General features: G+C 40.5%; 1 protein-coding gene across 1 annotated transcript in view; it reads left to right on the forward strand.

Annotated features, from left to right (window-relative positions):
• Window positions 1-10,226: 10,226 nt before the first annotated feature.
• The window catches only part of myom3 (myomesin 3), a 47,339-nt gene continuing 31,407 nt past the window's right edge, over window positions 10,227-26,158 (forward strand). The window contains exons 1-7 of the mRNA XM_076106692.1: window positions 10,227-10,333; window positions 15,022-15,126; window positions 19,472-19,619; window positions 20,255-20,412; window positions 21,583-21,675; window positions 22,256-22,344; window positions 25,204-25,248. Coding sequence (XP_075962807.1) covers window positions 10,227-10,333; window positions 15,022-15,126; window positions 19,472-19,619; window positions 20,255-20,412; window positions 21,583-21,675; window positions 22,256-22,344; window positions 25,204-25,248 — 745 coding nt within the window. The remainder of the gene's footprint in view (window positions 10,334-15,021; window positions 15,127-19,471; window positions 19,620-20,254; window positions 20,413-21,582; window positions 21,676-22,255; window positions 22,345-25,203; window positions 25,249-26,158) is intronic.

Consider the following 26,158-nt stretch of genomic DNA (forward strand, 5'->3'; position numbering starts at 1 on the left):
TCCACACTGTGAACTGAAACCAATAAGCTGTTCACATGTTAAAAGCCACAATGCACAACTGGCCGAATAGGAAATAGTAATTTAACAGCACACTGTTTACCAAGTGTAACTGTCTTTCTCATGTGGAAAACTGGATAGATGGATTAATGGTTAGAAAGAACATTAACTGTTTTAGCATATGTTCCAAAATATATGTTTGTAGAATCTCAAGGAAAGAAATTGTATCTGGTTTCAAATTATCTGAAAAAAAGAGCAGCTTTTGTAACCTTGAGGGGGATTTACCTGCAATTTAAAATTCAGGTCCTTTTTTTTTTCCCCGAACAGCGAGAAGAGGAAGTGATCCTCACATTTAACTGTCCAACACAGAGAGAGAAACGGTGCATCTATCTGCACCCATGGGACTTGTTCCAAGGGATAACATCAGCCTTGGGTGGATCTCTGGTTTAACACCCATTGTGTGCTTGGTTATGCAACTGCTACCAGATACCCAAATGGAATATTTAGTGGGAGGTAAAGGAAGAAGTAACAGATATATCTAACTATATATATATATATATATATTACTATAAATGTCCCAAGATGATCCTAATAATTGAACTTGGTATCGGCAGACACAGTACGAGGTTTAAGACTCATGCTAGGGCTAAAAAAAATACTTGATCCTGACGTTTATTTTATGTTTTCAAGGCCAAATGTATACCAAAACTCACCTGACTCAGTCACAAGAACAAAAAAATAATTTGATGTGACAAAAGGGACAGTTTCATACATCACTGATTGCACATACAGCACAGTTTGCAGGACATTAGCTAAATGCTAACAAACCCACACAATGAAAAATGATGGCAAAATTGAATCAATACATCCTGTGACACAGTTTACATCATGAACATTGTCCAGAGCTCAGATTTATGAGCAGGTTGCCTCATAGAAATCCATCGCATCATTGCATTAACACAACATAACTTTGACTCCTGCATTAATGCAAAGAAGTAATATTATATGAGTCATTTATTTTCATTCCTCCATAGCTTAATGATTAGATGAAAACAAATTCAACCATTTATCGACGCAATCTGCTGCCATGTCAAAGATAAAGCCCAGTCTCTACAAGGTTCAGAAAGCCAGTTTATGAGGCCTTCTTTGTTCAGCTCCGTGTATTTTACAGGATCAGGAACACAGCAGAGAAGGTGTTACTCAATTGTGGGGAAATAGCTACAGTAGTGGGTGCTGTTAGGGGCTGCTAATACATTTTGCTATCTTAGTATAAACCAGTGCTGTGCACATTATATTTCATAGCCCTTAGGCATTCTGTGACCCTCTCTACATCAAAGCACAAGCATGTCAATGAACATGATGCATCTGCTCTATTTGAGATCAAGTCAGCTACGCTGCCCTTGACATATGAGTGGGCTCTGTGCTCCTAGTGAGAATAGGGCCGATAGAGACGTAGAGGAAAAAGTGGACATTGTAAAGGATGATTTAACATGACCAGAGAGCTGGAACTGGCAACGCACCAGTGAAGTTCAATGTTGCAACTGACACAAAAAGCACGGTGATGAAATGAATATGTGAAATGGCTACTGTGAGTGGGAGTAAGTGGGAGGTAGATAGACAAAGAAATTGGGTTAGATCCAGTCAATAACATTTTTGGGACAACTACCTCCAAGAGAATCAAACAGGATGTGAAAGGGCGAAAAGGAGTGAACCAGGGAAACACAGGAGGATTCCAACTCCTGACAACACACTGCAGAGAGAAAGACAGGGTGTTTTCATTGTGAGAGGGATTTTAGGTCTCTCACGTGAAAATATATGGCACAGCGCATGTTGTCCAGCTTTTCATCATGTTCTTTTCTTCTATCTTGCTCTTCTTAAGTGTCAAAAAAAAATTCCTTCTTCACTTGGCTGACAGCTCTGACAGGTTCTTCTCTTTCCGTCTGCCAGAAGGCTGTCTCTCTCGTCTTTCAACTCTCCAAGTCCCAAGAAGATTGAATGGGAGATTGCAGGGCCCTCTTGAGTACCACAGGAATGGTAAAACTTTGAATGGGGAATAGTAGTTCAGATGAACCCAATGCTTCTGCACAAATAGAATTTCGATCACAGCTGAGGGTGTGTGTGCCTGGCCTGGATCAATTGATATGATGATGGCCACTTAAGTCACTTCTCGTACGGACAGCACATAGGGACGCAAGCAGGTTGTACCCCCTCAGAAAATGTTTGAAGATGCTAAGTGAATTCTAGGTAAGTCTTTATCATAAAACTATCATCCAAAACTCACACTATCTTCGTGGTAGCCATTTTGTTTTTTTATATTTCTATCTTTTCCAGTGAAATGTGTTCATGCCTCACTGCTGATGATTTTGTACTCTGATCTCTAGCCGTTTTCGTTGCTCTAAAACTCCGGCCTCGTGTGGACGCTCAGTGTAAACGTAGCAAAACATACCTTTCAAAATAAAAACTTAGTAGTGTGGACATGGCCTAAGTTTGGTTTGGCACCATGAAGTTACTTTATGACTGTTTCTCATTTACTCTCATGAGATAATGGAAAGAAAAAAGTATGACTATTGAAAGACTGCCAAAGAGAAGTCTGTTCCTGTGTTTCCACATGAGAGGGCTTTCATGATGTGCTAGTTAAGACCGTGTTGCAGGCATATAAAGCAATGTCACTAGCAAGAGTGTGAACAATCACTTGGTTCACAGGGCTCAGTGGTTCCCCTATATTCAATCTGCAGCGGTGCACTGCCACTGTTAAAATTTCACACAATCATTAATATCCTCCCAACACAGAGCAGAGGAGAGACAAGTGAAGTGACCGGTTACACACAGGCTCGAAAGTGACCGAAACGCTGACATACTGTCAGATTTCGTGTTTTTGTGTTTTTAGCTGATCTGGACAAGAGAATATTCAGTTAAAACCGCTCATTGTTCTCCATGAAGTTTGCTGGAAGTGATGCAATTTAGCACCGGGCGTTTTATGTGGAGTGAGCACTATGCCGGCCGGAATCCATATTAAAAATTATAGCATTTTAAATACTACATTGCTTGTCAGCAACCAGTCATATGGTAACCTTGGTGGCAATTTGGCCTTATGTGCTCTGATTAAATAGGCCTGCAGTTAAAGGTATATTATGCAGGATCTCTCATAAAAACAATGGACAAACAATAGACTCTTACAAAATAAAATCTCTCTAAATCGTCACGTATGATCCACTGCGTTGTCTGTATTTGCAGAGCCTTCTGCCTGTGCTTTCTTATTTCTGGGCTACAGCCTTCGGTCTTTGGCTTGTGCAAGCACGCATCCAAAATGTTCAAAAGTTACTGACAAATATTTGATCAGTAACTGATAAATATTGAAAGTTGAAGGACACTTTAGAGTGTTGAATTTGTCACTGGAATTTCATGTGGTGGTAGTGTTAAATTGGGTTTTTCCACAACTGTACAGTTAAATAACATAACGTTCTAAATGGTCATAGGCAGGGTCAAGAAAATTGTCCATTTAAGAGTTCTGTGGACCGTCAACAGCTTGTACAGCTGTGTCAATCTCGGTCGGTCAAGTTAACTCATGTCAATTATATTCATATAGTCCAAAAACACAATTTAGCTTCAAAGGGCTTTACAATCTGTACAGCAGCTAATAGCACAATAATATCCCCATTCTTTATCTCATCAACTACAATTTGATTGCTCATCTGTTTCTCCAACTGGTGGAGAATTAATAAATGAACAGACCTATTTGAATCCCTAAATGAATCTGAGATATAGGCGACTGTTCAAAGGTTGAAACCAGACTACTGGCTTCATTTAGCATAATTTATCTGCTTCTCCCATACCACTTCAATTCATATATATATATATATATATATATAAACCTCATTGTACTTTGCCATTTTAATTTGACATAAGTGAATCACATCAAGCAGCCCTTTTCCTGCCATCCCCATTAAAAAGGCACCTACCTCTCTCCAGAGCAAATCACTTGATGAATTGAAGTCTGCATATAATTGGATGCAATCACGTCATCCCCTCCGTCTACTCGCTTGCATTCTAATGAGCTCTTAATGGGTCATTGATTAGAAAAAGGCACGAAAACAGCTGTCCAGGCTGGCCAGGAAATGATGGATCATCCAGGAGACTTTGGTGTCCATTAAGGTCTATTCTGGGCACGATCACGGTAAGGGGAGAAGATGAAAAGAAAGTTTTGTAATATCTAGTTTCCACCGCGACAATTCCCCATCGAACAATGGCCATTTCAGATTTGAAATTGACAGATGGCTGTTGAACACTGAGAAGTTGTAATACGTTTTTCAACATACAAACTGCCAAAAGAAGTAAGAGCTGCTAAGAGTAACTCGGGGAGGATGTGCTGAATAAAAATAGCAGATTAATTCTGTTAAACAATAGTGATATTATTATATTATTGCTTGTCAAAACACGAAGAAAAAAAAAACCCCACATCAAAAACAGTCATGCCATGTCTACAATATTAAATAGATGACATCCCTTTATATCCTGGCCTCTGGCTCATGTCATGCCACATTTACTGTTAATATATGAGCCGCAAACTGAATAAAAAGAAAAACATTAACATTAGCCTGGAAGTTGTTATTACAAATAGGGTGTGTGGGGATTGTCATCACCATGAGAGCTCAGGCTATATCATAGCTTGCAACTTACAATTTTGTCAGCAAACACTGCAATAAACTTAGTTTAAAGAGATTAAACAGCAGTTCGAGGTCCTACAAATTCAATGCTGCTACAGTTCTTTTGTGGTCGATTTTTTAAATAAAATCCATATATAAAATATTTTAGATGTGAGCTCTCCATACATGATATACATGTCAATGTGAAAGTGGACTCAAATGCAGTCGGCATATCACAGGTCGGCTCCCTCCACAGTGACCCATACATTAAGGGTATGGTGTCCTTGGCATCTGTGAGGTGCAGATAAAATGCAAGAACACACATCTGGGAATCAATGTTTGCCAGACAGTCACTCTGACTCTGGCTTTCATTCATAATTAATGCACGTAAAAGCACAGAGCGCTCATGAATTGTGAAGAAGAATTAATGATTGATAAAACACTGCAAGACGTTGTCAGTGTGCGGCAAATATTTATTCCCTGTTGGTTTGCTATACGTTTCACCTTGTACATGTACAAATTTATTACATACTTTTGTGCTTCAGGTGCTGTGGGAAATAGCAACTAAATTTATTTGCCTAAGTGGTCTAAATATATCAGGCACTAAACAGACAGAGGCTGCACTGGTTGAGTTTTTAATCATGGCGGTTCTTCAGAAACTTCTTAGTAAGTGTTAAAAAAACAGCACTTTCAATAAAACCCAGCAGCGCCCCCACTTTCTACTATTCTATTTCTAGCACTGTAAGAAATAGAAGATGGTGCTGACATGAGATGAGATGTTCATGGCAGACTGAATCAAAGTTGTAAAAAATATATATATCTACAATCAGGTTTTCAACCCAAGGCTGCAAAGATGAAACAACTAGGAAGAAAACAAACTGGTCCTGATCCTGTGACTATTACGGCTTTCTCTCCAGAAACGAACGCATCATGTGACTGGAGGCAGAGGCAAAGTGTGAGAGTGGAAGTCACAACAGCCAATGAGGGACCTGTCCCTGACACTCCAAGAAGCAAATTAGAGTTAGCCATGGCAGGTCCAGAACTAACGTTAGCACCACCGCTGCAGAATTATGAGCACCGCTGCTAAGATTTCACACATCATTAATGTCCTCTGCTCTGCATTTTCACCGAGTGAGGGTGGGGCTGCCACACACACACACACACACACACACACACACACACACACACACACACACACACACACACACACACACACACACACACACACACATAAAGCGGAGCAGATTAGAGTAAAAATATTACACGAGTGGTACATGCTAACGTGCTGACAGATGCTGGTGCTGTTTTGCCCTCATTGTTCTCTTAGGTACAGAGTATGTTTTGTAATACTAGTATTTAAATCCCGGTATCGTGATAACCTTACCCTGTAGTTATTCTTAGTCTGACAGTCACTGCTGAGGTATGATGAGATATTCCAGGGGCAGGTGTAGCCGCTACAGGCTTATAAATAACCTCCCATCCTTCCATTCAATGCTGCATGCCTTGAGTGATGCCTTCTTTCCTCGAAGCCCCTGTGTGCGCTTTTAGTCCCCGTCAGTCAGCTCCACTGGACACACAAGTACATTCACACTAAACTGTACAACCATGACAACACAGATCATTCGAATGTCTGCCTTTAGAGTCAAAGGATCTGAGTTTGTGCTAACCAGCTTTCAATACAACATAACATTTCTAACCCTTCCAGCATGCACAATGATATCACTAGACTGGAAGCAAGACAAGGTTCCAGCCCACTCTGCCTCAAACAGTACCTGCATTTGTAAATAATAATAATTCTCAATGAGAGGGAGTGAGGACCAATTCCACCAGATCTCGCGACCCTTTCTATATCACTTCAATAACTTCTCAACTTCCCACAAACTAACCTGGATTAAACTTGATTCACATTTTTGTAATGCAATTTGTTTTAATACAGTTTCCTGTCGTCTATATTTGAACTGAACTAAACAAATTTCCAATACTTTGCCTTATACATGTATGCTAATAGAATATGCGGTACAACTGTTGTCTTGATTATGGTTTTGTCTGTTTTTATCTATTGATTTTGATTTTTTTAACATCCTCTAACACCTGCACGTAAAATACTTCCTTACTGTTTCAATCTGAAAAGCCCATAAAAAGAGGTAGAAGAAGAAAATGTGGGCTTCCTTCAAGTTATTTGTAGAAAAAGAAAGAAAGAAAAAAAAGCATTTCAGCACACACAATCATACAGCAAGAACGAAACAGATCATTTCAAGTGAAACAACTGGGCTTTCTTCAAGTTTTTGTTAGCAGAGCAAATGTAAGAAAACTTTCCAGAGGCACTAGATATCATTCAAACACACGTAGCCATAATGAACCCAAATTATCTCTGCCAGACAGAGTACCCTGTTTAATGAGACAGAACCGTGGACAAGTTCCAGGAACTAATCAAAGACCACTGCAAAAGAAGACGAGAGGCAAGAACAAGGAGAAGGAGAACTAATGATACCAGTACTGGTCACTGAGAATCAGCTTGCGTCAATGTACAGTAAAGCAGTAATGTATCGCACACTACAGAACATAATAGTGTACTTTAGTCTTTTAGCTTGCATGCTTGCATTTGTTACTCAGAACTACAAAGTAGAGATGAGGCTGATGTGAATGTCATTAGTTTGGTCAGAAAATATTGGACAAATTAAAATGTTGACCCAATGATGGGGAGCAATACAGGAAATATAGAAGTGAAAGAGTGAAAGGAAGAGATAAGTGAATAAAAGAAATAGAAGTAGAATGAAAGATGGAGTATAACAGCAGAATCAGGTGGGAAGTCTCAGGTGTTTCCTCCATCATTGTTAACCTCTTGCTTGTTCAAGATCAAGAGCAGATTTTTGGTGGTCGGAGTTCCTCTCTCTCAGACTCATCTCCTAATTATCAGCTGACCTGTTCTGTTTCCATTCAGACTCTTTCTCCTTTCCCTCGTTTGTCTTCCCCGTCTCTCCACAGCCCTCCGTCTCCTCTCTCGTCCCGCTTGGCATTTCCCAGCCTTTTATTTCGCATTCTTTATACCCAGGTGGGATGGTGCTGAGAGGGCTGAAATGAATATATATTTATTTTAGTGACATTTATGGAACAGGCATTCGTAGTTCCACCGCAGCCAGTTCTCCTGAGGCCGTTCCGGCTGTTACTTTCAGCTGCTCAGGTCATTTGGTCCGGCCTCTCTAATTGCACAGGGAGCTATTGTGTCATCTCTTAGCCGCTTGTCCTCAGAGCTGCCTGTAAATCGATCATACTGTGTGTGTGTGTGTGTGTGTGTGTGTGTGTGTGTGTGTGTGTGTGTGTGTGTGCAGGGGAGGTGTCATTGGTCTATATTAACCAACTTAAGAATGAGAGAGCATTGTGTTGTCCACATTCTTGGCACTGAAGGACACTTTGTGTTCGGGGTCACCCTCGTCGCTTCATCAAGAGAGCATAGAGACAGGAGACAGCGAGGTAGACGCGGACAGACAGACAGACAGTGAGAGGGAATACTGAGTGGTGAGACAGCAGGACTAGACAACATCTTCAAGGAGAGAGACAGACAGGAAAAGGAAGTGGGATATATCCGTCCTACAGATCTTTGGCACTCAGAGGACTTCACCTGTTTCTTTAAAGAAAGCGTGAGTGGGATTTCCTTTACTCAGTCTTCATCTATATCTAGCACAAATGGAATCCAGCTTTTTTTGCCTTTCATCAGTTAAGACGGGTTACTGGCGCATTAGAGTACATGATAACCCTCAAGGAATTATAAAACCACGACACTAAGTCTGAGTAAAATGCCCACACTGAGCCTCTACAGTACATCTGTATGATGCTGTTAATTATTCCTCTTTCTTTGTATCGTCAGAAAGGATTCTATTCTCTGGCTGTTTCTCTTGAGTCTTTGCTTGCTTCTTCTCCAGCTAGTTTAACTTCTTATTGGTCTCGTCTTTTGATGGCCTCGGTGGATGTCACTTTTATTTACTCTCTGGGGATGGCAAACAGCAAGCTCCTGTCGTGTTCAGACAACGCCATCCCCTTCAACGAGTAGAATAGTAAATAATTTGTCTTCTTGTTCAGCTGTTGATACAGCTTTGCTTTTTTTCCCTCTTATTATCAGAGACCTGGAAACCGAGCTTTCAATTCACTCCAGAGACCGAAAACTGCACTGCGTGTAGAAAACAGCACTGCTTTGCGTTTCGCTTTTGCTCCCTCCAGGGGTCCAGGATTCAGGACTACCCATGGAGACGGATCAATTTTAATGTGCCAGAGGTCGACCTTCCATTAACACTGTTCAAACAAACCTCCCTCCTTGCGCTACAGCGAACCACAAAAAAAAAAGCAACATGGGAATCAGCAGCCCCGTTAGTCTATTAGCCGGTTAGCTAGCTCGCTGCAGTTTTCCATGATGTAATTGAGGGAAATGAGAAGAAATAACACATTACGATTGTTTATGGCGCCAACACTGGGGGTTGCAATTGGGAGTGGGTGAATGAAGCTATCACTCAGGCACGACCTGATTCTGTTTGTTGGGTGCGTTCTGCATTCACCTCCCCAGAGCAGCCGCATGATTAATGATGGGAAGGGTGAGGGCAGCAGCATGGCGGACCTCAGCTGATGAATTATTAGTGGCTCAGCGGCCCACAAAGGGGTGATTCATGTAACGTGGGACTAAAACACACCTTTTCTCCACACCTACCTAATACCACACTGGACTCCAATGAAAAAACTAAATATGACATGCATATATTTCATTTTAAAATAGCTACAACAAAGGCCATTTTTAAATGTAAAAACTTCTGTGCATAAAATATGTCTGCTTGCATAAAAGCAAATCACATTATGGGATATTTTTAAAGCTGAGTCAATAAAAAAAAAACATACACTGTACACTCCAGTCAAAATATTACTGATGTCACCTTCTCAAAAATATTTGCCATTTTTCGTGGTCTTCTATAAAAGTAGTTTCTGCGTCCGTGCTCTTTTGAGAATGGAAGTCGGGAAGGGTGGCATGCGTTTGATGCATGATCCAGGCTGTAATTGCAGCAGATATTAATTCATACACATAATGTTATTAGTAGCACTCTGTTCCGTCTGGTCTTTGCGTTGCTGGTCCCAAGACACTTCAAGATATCAGAAGACTTGTGGCTCTTTTGATAGCGCTAACCTATTCAAGAGATGAATGGCGCAGTGAATATTTTGCATACACTTAGCCCACCCTTTGGGCTCAATTATAATTCTCATGAGGCGGAAGACCGAATCACAATCCTGCACCACCACGATGTGGAATAGTCATTAATCTACCACCTCAACTGAGCAAATTACTAGAAATGTAACTATAAGGCCCCACATGAATACAAAGCACAATAAAGATAGCTGTCTCTTGCCAAGGCTAGAGCGACTACGCTGTAATTCACTTGGCGCTGTATTAATTTGGCAACTCATCTGCACCCATGAAACTTATAGCTTTGAGTTGGCTACAGCGCCTATAGTGTCTGACTGACTCCCATTGGCTCTCATCCCACTGCCTCCTCTGCATCCTCACTTCTAGCCCCCACCCCCTCTCTCCACAGGTGCCAGTTGGTTACCATGGAAACCAGGATGGTGATGCAGCGAGAGCAGGAGGAGCAGTCGTCCCAGATGTCTCACAGCATGCAGCTGTCGTCCCAGATGAAGAAGAGGACCTTCACTTCCAGGTGCAGACATGCTCTCCTGACTTCAGTAGCAGCAGAGGTTTTCAAATCATTTATTTAAGTGAAAGTACCAATTCAACAAAAAATACTCCATCACAGGTAAAAGTCCTGCATTAAAAGTAAAAGTACAGAAGTATTATCAGCAAATGTATTTAAAGAATAAAAGTAATAATAAATAGTAATAATAAGCCAACGGCTTGTTGCTAACGGTGCTAACAGTGCAAACTACGGCAAAAGTGCTGAAAAGTGCTCACTTTACATGAGATGTGTTAACAACAATAGAAATACACAATATTGCCTGCTTTTTCTTTTAAGCAACACTCTGTATAACTTTAATAAAGTAATACAAAATTAAACTCTGGGCTTTCAATTACAACTACAGTTTAGTCGTTTAACTGGAGATGGATTTACAGCGACCAAGTGCACATTGCACAAGAGGACATTGGCTTATCTATTTTTACCACCTATATCATTGTTTGTTTAGGAATCTGAACTACGAGCCTACTGCACTCAAACACACTCCCCTCACATAGGGGACAACACTGCTTCTGTATTCCCTGCCTAAAAGGAAACTGTATGATTAGTATTTTTTGTGAATCGCTTGAGAGGTTCCACCTGAAACATTACAAGACTGAAATGTCATCAAGTCTCATTTTCAGCCCTTAATAACCCTGATTGTAATTCTTCAAATTCTGCTAATGAGTTGAAATAATTCAGTTGCATTTTTCAGAAATTAGACAAAATAATGATAAATAAGTGGACTTGTATATGAAATAAATGGCACCGAAGGCTACAGTACACTATTCATGAAAAAGGTATAACTTTTGGAACCAAGTCAAATTATTCCACCCTGCATAGACAGATGTATACATTTGTTTTCAACAATTTACAGATTAAATTACTTGTTAAGACAGATTGTTTTGCAATAAACCTAGATTTCACAAATAGCAAAGAACATTTAAATCAGAAAAACTATTCTCCTGTGGGGTTTACAGTTTCTGCCTTACATGTATACTTTTATAAATATTAAAGTAGGTACATTTGATTCGTATTATGTTGCTCAAAGTTCTCCCGATTGATCGCAGCAGATTTGTTTTTTTCAGTTGAAGGATGACAGAGTATTTATTACAAAGAAACATTCACTAAAGCATACCCTGTGGGCCGCTGGTGGTAGCTGCTAGAACAACACATCCACATACTGTATTCACTACCTCAAGCTCACACTTCTACACAAGGTTTACCAATGTGTCAATAATGTTATATTTCAGTGTTTCTCTGCAGTTAATCTGACATGTTATTCTCCAGAGTATTCAACATGTTTAAGGAGTGAAGATACACACACACACCCACACACACACCCACACACACACACACACACACACACACACACACACACACACACCTAAGTGGAGCTGGCCATTGGATAAATGAAGACAACTGTGTGTACAGTAGCAGTTCAGTGACTTTGTGGATAGTAGCGTTACTGTACCATGGATATTAGCCGAAGTGTCTGTTCCAGTAAATGGGAGGTGTTTCAGTCAACCAAGAAAGACAAAGACAAAGACAAAGACAAATATGAAAAGCAGCAACTGGGACTACAACAGTGCAAACATTTAAGACACAGCAACTCTTAAATAAAGGATAAAACAATGGCTTGACTGATTAAAATAAGAAAGAGTCAGCGGCATTAGCTTATTTTTATGTGACACATGAACTGGCTCCACTTTGTCCTGAAGTGATAGTGAGGTAATAGGAATCACTTCTGAACCGGCCCAATAGACTCAAGTCAAATTTGCCTTCATTTTCAAAGGCCCCACTGCTGCAGTGAGCTATCAAATTTGGCTAATCTGTGGGTCTGCAATCTCCATTGCAGAATAAAAGGAATTGGACCCATTTTAGGGATGATGCACAAAAAGCAATTATTCCATGCAGGCTTAGATCAGCCGAACTTAAAGTTCATTACATTACATTACATTACAGTCATTTAGCAGACGCTTTTATCCAAAGTGACTTACAATAAGTGTATTCAACATCGGTTTTCGAGAGAACTAGTCACCAGAAGTCATAAGTGCATCTCCTTTCTTCAAACAAGCATCTAAGAGCATAAACCAGAGCCAACGTGCAGTGCAGAAACAAACGAATGCAATAAGTGCCACAAACTAATATGAATACAATAAGTGCAATAAGCTAGTATGATTACAATAGATGCATCTCTCTATTTAAACTAGGACATCCTCAGTGGGAGGACACTCAAATTTATCTTCATGTTAGACTGAACAAAGTGGCCTCTGGGTTAGTCGAACAAACAAAACTACCAAAGAAGACCACAGTCTTTCCCAAAGAGTTGTGTTCTTGTTTGTACAATAGGTACAAGACCATTGCTAGTACAGGTTGTTGACGTGCATACAACAATGAGGGCAGATCATCCAGTGCCTCTCAGTGCTTTTCCTCTTTTTTTTAAATTTCTAGTTACACTAAGTTAATATTTTGAGGAAGCTTGTTGTTTATATGAAACACATAAATGCACAACTTCCATTCTCCTGCACACAGCAACAGTATCAGCTCTACCATAAAGGTTTGTTTGCGTGGGTGCACATGTGTGTGCATGTTCCTGTTTATATCCATGCCGTGAGTGTTTGTGTCCCTGTGTGTATATATCTGTGAGCTGTACTTGAGCGATACTGCCCAGCCGTAGGCTCTGCACTACATTATTCAACAGCCCTTGCCTCTCAGAAACACTCAAAGGGAACCTAAACAAAAGGCAAAGAGAAAAATAAGACGGCAAAAGCAGAAGTTGTCCTCTGGGTGTCGTGAAATGGGGAAATTTCCCAGCTTGCAAACAACAGAAAACGAGAAGTCACATCAATTTGCATTGCCATTTGTAAGGTGGCTGGTTGAAAGTAATGCCTGAGGCTGGAGGTTAACAGCAACAGTAGTTGGGGGTTGTGTAGTAGTACACACCTAGGTATAAAAATACAGCTCTGGCACGCAAACTTTGAGTTTTTTATTTTGGTATTTATCCTTTTCAATGGAGTTGTGTTGTACTGCAATGTACTTAGGCCGTTAAGCATGCTGTAAATATAGATCTACTAATAACACTTGAAAGGAAAGCATGCGAAGTTAAAATATCCTCTCACTGTGGTTGTAATAACTTAAAATAGCAACAGACATCTGTGGATTAAGGGAGGGGAAAAATGAATGCCTCTCTTGTTACAAAAATGCCTTTCATTGCCTCAAGTGACCTTGTCGCGAATAACAAATTCCCTTCTCCTGTTTATGGGGGTGCACATAGATAAGGTCAGCTCAGTTTATTGTTGGTGCACTAAATGGAGAGCGCCTGCTTTAGTGTAGTCTCATGTGTGTCTGTATGAGTGTGTGTCTGTGTGTCTGCATGACTATGATGAAGAGACTAATTTAAAGGTCCTACAGAACGAGGCAGCAGCTGTCAGTGCTTTAGATTTAGAACCCCTTTACTCTGTGTGTCCAGTGACTGCTCCGTGTGTTTGGTTCATCATGTTCGGTTTGTGCTCCAGTTCATCGACTGGAATACACCCGACTCTACCACCAGTTGACACGGACACAGTGTGGGTTTAAAAACTGAACATTGCTGATAATTGCATGATGCCGCTGAACAGTTACAATTGCCATTGTACCGTGAGCGACCTATTGTCTCAGATCCAAAAACCCTTTGGCTCATAAACACCACATTGTCATCGTTTGCCTGTGTGTGCACATCAGCAGCTCCTGTTCCTCCTGATTATATAAGCTCCCTGTAGACAATAGCGTGTGTGTTTGTCCACCAGTGAGTAAAAGAGGAACACAGAGCGGAGCAGAAGCAGCTGATGGTGGCCATAACGTTTCTCGCTTGAGAGAAAACAGGTCATACGCTGCTCTGCTTGGGTGGCTGGATTAGGCTTTCCACCCCACCCACGGGAAGCAACTAGTAGATCAATCAGATAAAATACTTTAAAGTGTTGAAAACATTGCACGACTTTAAATTCCATTGTAATATTTTTGGAAACACTGTAGAGTCGTATACTGAGCAGTGACAAATCAGCTGTGCCACACAATGATCCACAGTTGGTGGCTTACCCCTGAGTTGCACAGACTGAGGAGGGTAGTAGTGCGGAACACTATATTGACATTGTATTTTAAAAGTGGGTATCTTGATGTCTTTCATGGATTCTCACTCCTTTACAGATTGTGTTGCTCTGTTTGATTTTGGTTTGTCAATGTTTACCTTCTTCACAACAGAAAGAGAGCAGATAAAAAAAGCGATATAAGATAAGAGTTACCAGTTTTAAACAGAATCCCTGGAGTGCTCGATTAAATGAAACCTGATGTACATAATGTTTGCCTACATCAACCGGAGCTCTCTCTCTTAATGTTTGGCCACCTCTGCTGTTCAGACAGAGAAAAGGAGAACCACTGCTGCAGAGCAGAATAATGGTCTGATGAACTTGAGATTGGATAATGTGCCGTAAACCATGACAAAATGAATAGGCATGCTAATGTGAACACTCAATCCTTCCATCAACAAAATAAATAACTGTGAAGGATGACAAGAGAAAATATCTTCTTTTTTTTTACTTCTTCTTTCACCTGTGTCATTTGATGATGTGCGAGATATATATCGTGTTGATCAGGCTCTGCTTTATTTTCCATTATCCAACCTTCTCTGAATGTAACAGTGATGAGGAACCCTCCTACTCTGATTTCTATCCCATCATCCCCGCTGACCTGATGTCCGTCAAGGAGATCCTGGACATGGACAACTTTCCGCGCCACAGGACATGGTGAGATTTAAGATCCGGCTAAATATATGGCAGACGTTTTTTTGTTGATTATCAACAAGACTTGAGGGGTAGTTGATGCGGATAAAAGCCTCCACTATAGAGTGTGTAATTACGCTGGAGCGTGATCCGATACTTATATTTACAATGCAGCAGAAGTTTCTTTGTAGGCTTAAGCGGACAAAAACAAAAGAAAAGATCAGCAGTTGATCAACTTTATTTTACCTGATACCGATGCATTAAAATACACAATACTGATCCTTAGGATCGGCTAGGTGTTGGTAACCCCCAGCTATTTTTCCTACTAGGCACACATTTGCATAATAAGAGCCATTTGTATCTAATAAATACAAATTATAATCTGTACATCTCTGCTAGAAATGCATAATAATGCAATAACATTTTCTAAAAAAAATCGTATATATCCAATGTTTACAACAAAAATGATCGTTAGTTGCAGTCCTATTCTAATAGCCTTCATCTGCAGCTCTAAGCTTGGGCACGTTATTTCCAATCCTCATTAAGGATTGGAGTCTTTTGTGGGTACAAAATGGGCAACAACTGTAGATGAGTCTCTTCCTCTCATGCTGATCCAAAGAATTGTAAGCAAGCCTCCACGTTCCTCCAGCAGACTTCCTTCCTGAATGAGGTGATGTGCTTGTCATAAAATCCTGCCTCCCCATCAGTAGTCACCACCACATCCTCTCTCTCTCCACTTTATTTGAGAAAGTGGAGTGGGTGAAGTTTCACTGTTACTTTGCCCTGCAAGCCATTGACTGCACATGAGCTCTTATTCCAACAGAGGGTCTCGATAAACATTGGATATCCGGGCTTTTTCTTCACTTGAATCCGTCAGTAAAAGGCCAGCTGTGGACTTCTCCAATCATTTGCTGTCTCACAGATCTCAATAAGCCTTGACAATTAAGTCATACAGTGGGAACCTTTGTTTTTTTGTATCGACGGGGAAGAAGAAGGACCTTCACATCCTATTGGAGGAAAGCCGATTAGCCTAATGGATGAACAGATAATCAATCTGCAACTATTTTGATAATCTACTAATTGTGAAGTCATTCTTTGAGCAAAAATGCCAAATATTTTCTGGTTCTAGTTTCTCAAACGTGAGAATTTGCTGCTCATCACAGTAAACTGAATATCAGTCGGTCAGATAAAAGACACGTCATTTGAAGACATCACTTTGGGCAGTAGTTACATTTTTTTACTATTTCATATTTCTGAAATTTTCCAGATCAATTGCATAAATAGATAAATCCTAATAAATAAATAAATAGGAGATTGATGGCTAATTAAATCATTATTAGTTGTAGCCCTTAAAGAAAATTGTAAAGACGATCAACTCTAATCACAAACATCAAACTCTAAAAACAATTTGATAATGCAGGATATATAAATGATATGTTAAACAAGAAAAATGTACCAGACAGAAGAAGTTAGCACGTGGCTGGAAGCTGGACCTAATTTCCTGCCAGTACAGAAAGTCTTTAACTTATTAGTGAATCAGAATCTGAGAGGATTTTGTTGATGACGTGTATGAGCCATCTTTTACTTTTCGAGTGCGTTATGATCATGTTGCGAGGACAGGATTACTGCTCAGCTGCTATGAAGAGGATGTCATATATCTAAAAATAGGTCCCAGAATAAGGAGGTTTAGGTCACCGAGAACATGAAGCGAAGCGATGGTCGCCTCTTGTGACACGATTTGCTTTACCTAAATCCCCTTTTCTTCTGTAGGGGCACCTTGTCATGTCTGGGTCACGCAGTCTGTCTGCGTTGGTACTCTCAACAGCACTTTCACATTCGGAGGCTTAGTGGCAGCCTCTTTACTCTTCTCTCATCCGTCCAGAAATTAAATTGGACTTGCTGTGTAGAAAATAATTTGATACCTCCAATGTATGAAGACTAAAAATAAATAACTAATACAAATCTAGCCATGTAAGGAAGCTTTGACTGGCAACAGTAATTAGATGGACAGACAAAGGTGCCAATGAGCATTGAAGAAGATGGGTACTAGAATACAGAGGAGGAGAGGGATACAATGTTGTGGGGGGGAGAGAGTCATTGAGGGTGCAATCTTATCACACCCTCTTGAAAGACAAAACACATCTGACAGTGATGAGCCTCAGCTGCAGCGATGTGGCCCTGCCAACTTGGCATCTCCTTAGGTGCCCTCTCCCATGCCACCACCACAACCCTCCATCTCATCATCAATCTTTTCCCCCCTCAGAAGCGCTAAGACTAAGATAGCAAGGATGGATATTTTAGGATGGAGGCCGGAAATCTAGTAATGCTGGAGATGATTGACTCCTCCCAGGATGAGAGAGGAAGGACGGAAGGATGACGTTGAAAGCTTTCGGGGATTGGCACACAATTTCTAAAAGGGGCCCGAGTGTTTAAAGATGCTGGAGCATGACATTTGTTTTGATTTGTGTGGAAATGAATGCACTAGATCGTTGTGTGTTGGCAAGTGTGGCTCCAATTGTACATTTACATGTGACTCACATAATGGTTCCTCAACTATCATCTCCCCGTGGTAACGGGGTAACATATCAATTATGCAGCTGACTCATACATGCCTGGTTTGTCTTGGCAGGAGGGGTTTGCTGTTGTTCGCACCAATAAGCAATATTAAAATTCCGCTTTTGAGCAATAATCAAGCCATAAGACCTCTCATACCCACTGACTTTGTGTGTTGCAGTGGTTCATTCCCTCAAGGCTTAAAATCTCTGAGCCCACAGGGATTATAAATACTGTCAAGCACACACTTTACTAAACGTCGAAAAGTCAAAACCATCTTTCTAAACGCCTTGGAGTGCGAGTGTGTGTGTGTGTGTGTTGTCTGCATATGCATCTATGCATGCACGTGTTTACTTGCATATTTATTAATGCTGTTTGTGCATTGCATTGAATTATTGCAAGCACTTGTTGGGCCATTCATGCTCAGAGAAGGGTTTGTAAATACTTAAGATTCTGTCTCTCTCTTTGTTGTGGCAATGTGTGTGTGTGTGTGTGTGTGTGTGCGTGTGTGTGAAGTACGTGTTTGAATAATTAAGCCCTGGGGACCGTCAATCAAAAGACGGTTCAGGATACCCCCCCCCTGGTTAAAACACTGCATTTAAAAAAGCAGGCAGAATTCATGATCGTGCGTGTTGGAGTGCGTATATACTGCCATGCATATGGATGCACTGCTGCATGTACACAAGAGAATATGCAATGCCATGTAAGCTATATGGTATTCACAGCTACAACATACCTTTCATATGCGTATATACTATAAACTACCAGAGGACCTTCTCGGTTAGTTTGACAGCCTTTACAATGAGCTCAGAGTGCAGGTTCAACAGCCATGGTGGGGATTCACTGTGCTGCATAACGACCCCTATATAACGAACACGTAAATCAAAAGCAAGACTTGAACCACAGTCCCCCGTTACCCCAGTTGCCCTACTTACTATGCCACCTAGCTGCCCGTACAAAGAAAGATAAAGAAAAAAGAAAATTTGTTTTCTGAGTGAATAGATCACAACCACCCGCCATCTCCTGACAACCAACCTGATGAAAGGCACGTAAAGGATGCCACACAGGCAGCGACACAACAGCCATTTCAACTGTCCCCAACTGAAGGAGTCCTAGAGAGGCACACATACTCATGTGAGAGATGTTTAGAGTACCAGCAACGCACCTCTTCACAGTGATGTGAATCAGCAGTGGCAGCAGGGCTCATAAAAGACCAACTTCTAAAAAAAAAAAACTTTAAACATGTGGGAGAATGGTGCTCATGTGAAATGACACGTAGGTTTAAATGGAGCAGCAAACCACCGGCCTCATCCCTCAGCCTTTTAAGTGGCAAACTGCCAAATATCATAAAACTAGCATTTGTGTGCAAATGGACTGGGACAAAAAGAAACGTTTACGTGCCAAAAGAAATCAATGTGAAATTGCTGTTTTGTTTCTCTCAGCGGTCGATCCATGTCGTTTCAAACCGTGTTCAAGCCTTTGTCTGAATTGTTGTTTCTACTCTTGTCACCTCCTCTGATGGAGGTCTGAATTGCTTTGACAACCTATACTCAAAATATTCAGATGAGGCAAATTACTTTCTGTCTAGTCTTGGTTGAAAATATGTTGTGCAGCTGAAAATGAAACTTCAAATGTGCGTATTTACATACTTATTACGATTGTTCACCAGTATTATGTATGAATTGGTCATTTGAATGTTGCTTTTCAACAAGCCTGCAGCAATCTATGTTTTTTTGCATCTGCTTTCTGTATTCACCACCCTTATTAGCTAATTAGTCCTGAATATATTTTAAAAATATGTGCTGTGCTCCACCAGGGAAATCCTGAAGGAAACTCTGGCTGAAGAGTATCACAGAGACAAGTGGACCATGTTTGGGAACGAGGCTGAGAAGGTGGAGCTAGACGTGATCAGGAACCAGCATGTGTTACGCACACGCGTCGACACAATGGCCATTCGCAAGCAGGTGAAACTCCAGTTTTGGGCTACGGAATAACAAGGACTGCCTTGTACTTTGTCAACACAATACTATTTATATTATTCATCATGTTCTCAACCATGCAACATCAAAGTTTAATAGTTAGCTGTATTTTTTCTTAGGTCTTTGTGATATGTAGTTGAGAACCACTGATTTAAAATGAAATATAACTTGCACTTTGCAGGATTGGTGCATTAACTTTCAGGATGGAAACTTAACCACACAATCATCATTGTCATGATGTCTTTATTAGACATGTGATGGAGACTTTGCTTAAAGTCTTTTTGCATTCTGCAATGAATGAAATACATACAAAGTGAGTTTGTCTGCAACTTCTTTGAGGTGGGCTGCAAAGTGGATGTTAAAAAAACAACAGCATCAGTGACCTAGATTTAATTAACTTTGATATATCGCAGATACAAATGTTGTTGTCTTTTGGTGGTTGGTAGCTAATTGTTGAGGAAGATGTTTCTCCAGACTATTTAGAGTTTGTTTCATTTTTTTGTCATTTGTAAGTCGAGTGGAGCGGTGAACGCTTGCAGTAAAAAAAGCAAAGTTTAGTTAAGGGATACATAATATAGTTATCAGTACATTACAGTACTTTTCCTCCATCTGTGCTGCAGGCAGAAAAGAAGGCATCTGCCCACATGAAGTACCTGGAGCGTCTGAGTCAGAAGGCCCCGGACTTTCCAATCCCCTTAAGGGCTCACACTGTCTGGGAGGGCATGACGGTCACACTCTCCTGTACCGTCCAGGGCTGTCCACCCCCAAAGGTCACATGGTAAGAACTTCTGTCTTTGCTGGACTCCATTCTTTTGGCCTCCTTTGGCCTCCGGTAATTCTTTTTCCAGCAGTTTCTATTAAAGTCTATTGCTTGGGTCGTACTGCAAACCGGTGTCATTTCAATTTAGTTTCTCGCTTGGTTGGAAGGGCTTAGAGGAGAAAAAGTATCACGGTCCAAAGTTACAGTTTTCAGTGGACCACTACATAAGATGTATGATGCTGTGCAGTCCTGATCCGAATATCTTACTTTAACATTGTATTTGAGCTGACACAGTCGATTAATCGCTTGGTCAATCTGCAAAAATCGAACTGACAACTAATTTGATTAATGACCATTTAAGTCATTTTATAACTTCTTGATTGTGAAATGTTGCTGTTTTTTCGATTTGATATCACTGCAAATTAAATATAATTCGTTTTTGAACTGGCAAGACAAATTAAACAAACAACGGGAAGATGCCCCTTTTGACACACCATTTTCTGACCTTTTATAGACTTTATCGTAAAAAATAAATAAATAAAATAAAATAGTTCTAAGTTGCTGTCCTGCATTGTGTCATTAATTCATGGCTCATCCATGATATGACACAGATAAATACTGGTGAGTGTGTCATGTGATCATGAGAGGAATAGTGTTAGATGTAAGGAGGTAGGTTAGGTTATACGCCTGTACATGCAAATGATTGAATACAAAAGACTCAGTCATAAAAACAAGTCATAACACTACATATCTGATCCCTGACTTGAATATGGCCCTCTATATAAATATGAAATTACCTGTGTTAATTCAGGCAACGTTCCGAACTGTTGACCTGATACTTGAGCTGCTGTGAGACTAGCTGATGAATAGACTGCGTGTGCTCAGTATTCATGAACCTAGGCTGAGATCCAGAAGCTTGTGGGTTACACCATCCCATATGGGACCCATCGGGCCCAATGAGCTGCCCTCAACAGTGGCCATGCACAAGACAGAATAAGAGATCAAAGGGCCCGTTTGGTTGTTATGGATTCAGCCAAACCAACATTTGATTGGTTAAAGATGTGCATAAGAAATCATAGGGCAGGATCACGAACCGTCTAAGTGAAGCCCATTGTTCACTCTTTCTTTGATATTCAAAAACCCTGAACTTCTAACACACTCACATCGATTTCTAACTTCCTGCCTCAGGTTTAAGGATGGTGTGCCACTGAGAATGTCTGACCAGCCATGGAATTACAGTCTTCAACAAAAATTTGGTCTTAACTCACTGGAGATCAGAAGGTAGGTCACTAGCTCAAATCCCTAATTAAGGATGCAAAGCTCTACGCAGGAAGATAATGAGGCAGAGGTGAGTAAGATGGGGCATGTGTGGATAGCACAACCTTGCTATTGATTCATTTAGAATATAATTAATAGTTAAAAAGGTGCAAGATCTGCAAGGCTCTTGACATGTCGACGGCTCATAGATAACGGTGCTAACAGCATCATACTCTGCTCAGGTAGACATTACTCCACCATGTCTGTTGGTTGCTGCTATATTACGTTCAGAGTGTTCAATGCAGCTCCTTTAAGAAACGTAGGTTAGGAAAGGTTGCCGTTATGAGATATAATGTGGCTGTCAAACTGAGAAATTAACGATGGGGCTAAATTGTGAGTCTGCTCCATTAACTAACTTCAAAGAACGACGAGAGCCAATTAAGTTGAGTGTTCTGATCGTAAGGTACTACATGTGGTATTTGGGATTAATTTAACGGCAATCAAAATACTGCTACTGCCGCTAAAAGATGTGCAACGAAAGCACAGACCTGTAACCCGACAGATACATTTTTATCCCAGCTCTGGGTACATTGTATATCCTCAGGTGCTCTCCTGATGATGCTGGCGAGTATAAAGTGATAGCCAAGAGTCCCCTGGGCGAAGCTATGACATTTGGAACACTTCTGGTGAACTGTGAGTAGTTTTCTGTTTCATATCAGCTCCACCCTGCTGTAAATCCATTATGTATAATACAAAGATGGGTTACAATACAATGACTGAAACACAAGAGCTCTGTCGCAGGCTCTAAACTGGTTATGGGTCACTGAGACCCTGTCAGTGATATTAAAGGCCCTATAACCAGTCCAAATAGCATGAGTGCAGGGATATGAAGGTTTTTCAAAAGTGGTGCACACACCTTTAAAAACATACACTGGTCAGCTTTAGCACTGAGTAACTTTCCATTAAAACTCCACACACCCTACTCAAAAACTATAAATATTGATGATGTCTTTGTTGACAAAGCTTGACATATTTTCAAGTGTAAACAGAAAACAAAGCCTTTTTTTACATAAACAGTAATATGTTGCATTTGAGGCCATTACAAATATATCTTCCTATTCGTAAAATCATCAATAGATGATTAAATGGTCTGTTTGTGATTAATATATATATATATATATATTTTATGAAAAACACCTGGATAACATTAATAGTGTGGGTACAATTGTGTGTTATTCCAGAATATCAACACGTATTGATATTTGTAAATCTACGTAACAGAATCAAGAAATACTAAACAAAACATTTTTAACAAGGGTCGATTTGATGTCACTTACTTAATTTCATACAAAAATGTGATTTGCACACCTAAACATTGCATTATAGCTTTTTGAACATAATTTTTCTAACTCGATGCGAAGACAGTAAAATACAGTAAAATACAGAAAAGCTTTACAGACAAGCTTTACAGAAAAGCTTTACAGACAAGCTTTACAGACAAGCTTTACAGACAAGCTTTACAGACAGGGTTCATGAAGGAAGAACTGAACAGCAAGACGATCAAGAGCCCTCACTGAATATACAACAAGCCCAAAGTAGCGACACAGCACAGAGAGCAAAACAAAACACACGTGTGTACTAGTACTCACCGTCATTCACAATTCAACAACAATGTTGACGAAAGTTCAACAGCCGAGTGATGCAGCTGCGTGCAATCTTACAAAAATCTAATGCCAGTATTAAAAACATGAATTAATAAAGCTTACACTCAAGTTGACGTCAGCCCGTGTTGGAGTTGAACCTTGCCAGGATATCCGCCCTTGCAGGTAATAAGGTCTCTCGCCGAGGCCCTTAGCTGAGAGGATGTAGAAACAATATTCAGAATATTTCTCGACAGTACATTCCAGTCTTTGTCCCAGTACCATCACACGTGAGCGCTTTTAACTTGTGAAGTAAGGATGTCAGAGACGATGTAAACACAATATATCAAAGCCTCCGAGCGACCTGTGGTTGACGGGAAACACCTGACGAACTTTCAGCCACAGGTAGCCGCTGATGAGTCAGTCAGCTCTGGTGGGCAGCAACTAACTCCACCTCTTTTTGCACATCGCTCGGGCCGAATTGTTCCCAAATTGTTTCTTCCACATCCGGTCTCCCAACTGCTAGTGAAGACCTTGAGTAATGAGAAGAAATTAAATTAAATTTGAAGTTAGTTAGTTAGCTAGCCAGATTCCTTATATTCAATGAGTGTGGCCATTGTTCAGGCTGTCAAAACGAACTGAATTAATTATGAGTGGAGGTGTGTCACAATATGCATGGTTGTGGTAAACAATTTCCAAATATTGTACTAGGGAATAAAATGTGAGTATTACTTTATTGTAACATTGATTATGTGTCAGCCTTCAACAAGGCCAATACTCATGATAGAGCCCAAATTGATTAATTGACCAAATATATTGATATTATATATGCTGGCCAATGAATAACCAGAAATTGCAGTAAAGAAATGTCAAAAATATCGGTAATTGAGGTCATTTAGAAATGGTGTTGTTTGTCCACCAAAGGGCACTGACAGGTTTTGTTTTTTTTCAATTTTAAAATGTCCTGCTTATGAGGCTACATATCTAAGTCGCAGTTATAAAATCTCATAATCATATTTAATTATCAGGAATGTTTGATGTAATGACTTTAGGTTTTAAATGTAGTTATATTAATCGGTAGGCTATTATCAGATTCTAAAACTTTCAAATATCAATATTTTAACAACCTCAGAAATCCAATATTGGTCTGGCTATTTAATGAGCATTTACTATTTTCACTTTATTTTGCAGGGGCACATATGCATTAATGTACGCCCCCAAGGTGCAGACGCCATCTTTGCCAATTTTTACCATGTATCCCCATCTTCCTAATACCTCCAATCTTGTCCTTGCCCGAGTCAGATATATTTTCTTTCTTTCAAAGTAAGCCCAAAGAGAATGATTTGTAGTTTTAGGTGCTATTTCTCCCTGTGCACAGTGTCGTTTTCTATCCCCATTATTAGAGTTTCTATATACATTTGATATTTGAATGACAATCCGCACCAGACTAAAATGATGAGAAGAACAGATCTCATTGCAAAACTCATGCATTATGAATTATAAAGAGGACAGCGCGTGTAGTGGTGACTGATAGGCAAACATCTACAGTCAGCATTGTCGCCTTACAGCATCGTGGCAGAAACATTTACATTGGTGATTTCTCTTTACATCTTTTAAATGACCTGCTCGGTGCCTGGCAGTAAAGCTCCCTAATGTTGAAGATCGTTTATGGTCAGGGCGTTAATGATGCACTTCAAGGCCTCTACATTTCACCCGCTTTCTTCGGTTGTTAAAAATAGGTTAAAGGGAATATTAGATGTGACTTGCATAAATGTGGCGTTGCTAGGTTTGATATATCTGCCGTGTCTCGTTTCACAACATCTGTCTCTGTTTCTGTCTCCATCTCTGACCCTCGCTGGCTCTCTCCAATCTGTCCTGCTCTGCCGCTCTGCTGCCGCCCTTTGCGATTCAGCATATCTTGGAGCGTTGGCTGGTTCAGAGCGCTCGAAGACCTCCGGTAAGTTTCACGCCAGGGCGTAATGAAAAGTGTCCCCTTTCATTTTCTCCGCCACCCTTTGAAGTTCTTCCCCCCTCCACCAGTGAACGAGGGGGAGGGAGGGCTGGGTTAGCTTTGAAGACTGTGACGCAACCCTCTGCTCCGCTGTGCATACTGCACCTCATGATAAAGATATGGACGCATTGAAAGGGAGCAGTGCGTTGACGCTGTTTGTTTGTCATGGGAGTTTATGTTTCTGTGTGGGTGTGCGGGCCATGGGATGTATGTAAGACTACAGTTAGATAGAAAGACATGCTTCCAAATGAGCAAAAGCTAGTAAGCGACAGTATATTTAATTTCAGGGACAGCATGTGATTTATTCCGTTTTGCTCCAAGCTGTGCAGCATCTTATATTGGCTTGTGGCACTCTTTGGCCTAGATTAGTCTCCACCATGCTTGGGGGATCATGACATTTTTAACCAGTACCTGCACATGTGCTCATTATCTGATCAGGGTAGCTGTTCATAAAAGCAAGATGATCAGATTTTCTGTGGAATTTAAGTTAGCATGTTTTTTGTTATTATCAATTCAGACAGCAGTAATTTTGTATCACGATACCTCGATATATGATTTCATCCCCGTATGATTCCACTCCATTGCTCGGCCCTATACTTTTAAAATGAAACTTGCTTAGCCATAATAGACCCTCTGCTTCATCCAAGAGTACAAAGAGACAAAGGACAGTGAGGCGAGGCATCCCCTGGAGGAAAAAAAAACGACGACAGCAGAAATAGCTGAAGATGTGACATTTCTGTTAAGTGAACAATTCCTGACACATTATTCCTCCAGCTGCCATTCTCTCACTTGTCAAAGCACTGAAGCAATACAATCTGGAAGTGAGAGATACGTGTGCCACGAGGTATCGTCGAAT

The sequence above is a fragment of the Anarhichas minor genome, unplaced genomic scaffold, assembly GCF_050575085.1.
Source record: "Anarhichas minor isolate MPS153535 unplaced genomic scaffold, ASM5057508v1 ptg000035l, whole genome shotgun sequence".
In the NCBI taxonomy this organism is placed as follows: Eukaryota; Metazoa; Chordata; class Actinopteri; order Perciformes; family Anarhichadidae; genus Anarhichas; species Anarhichas minor.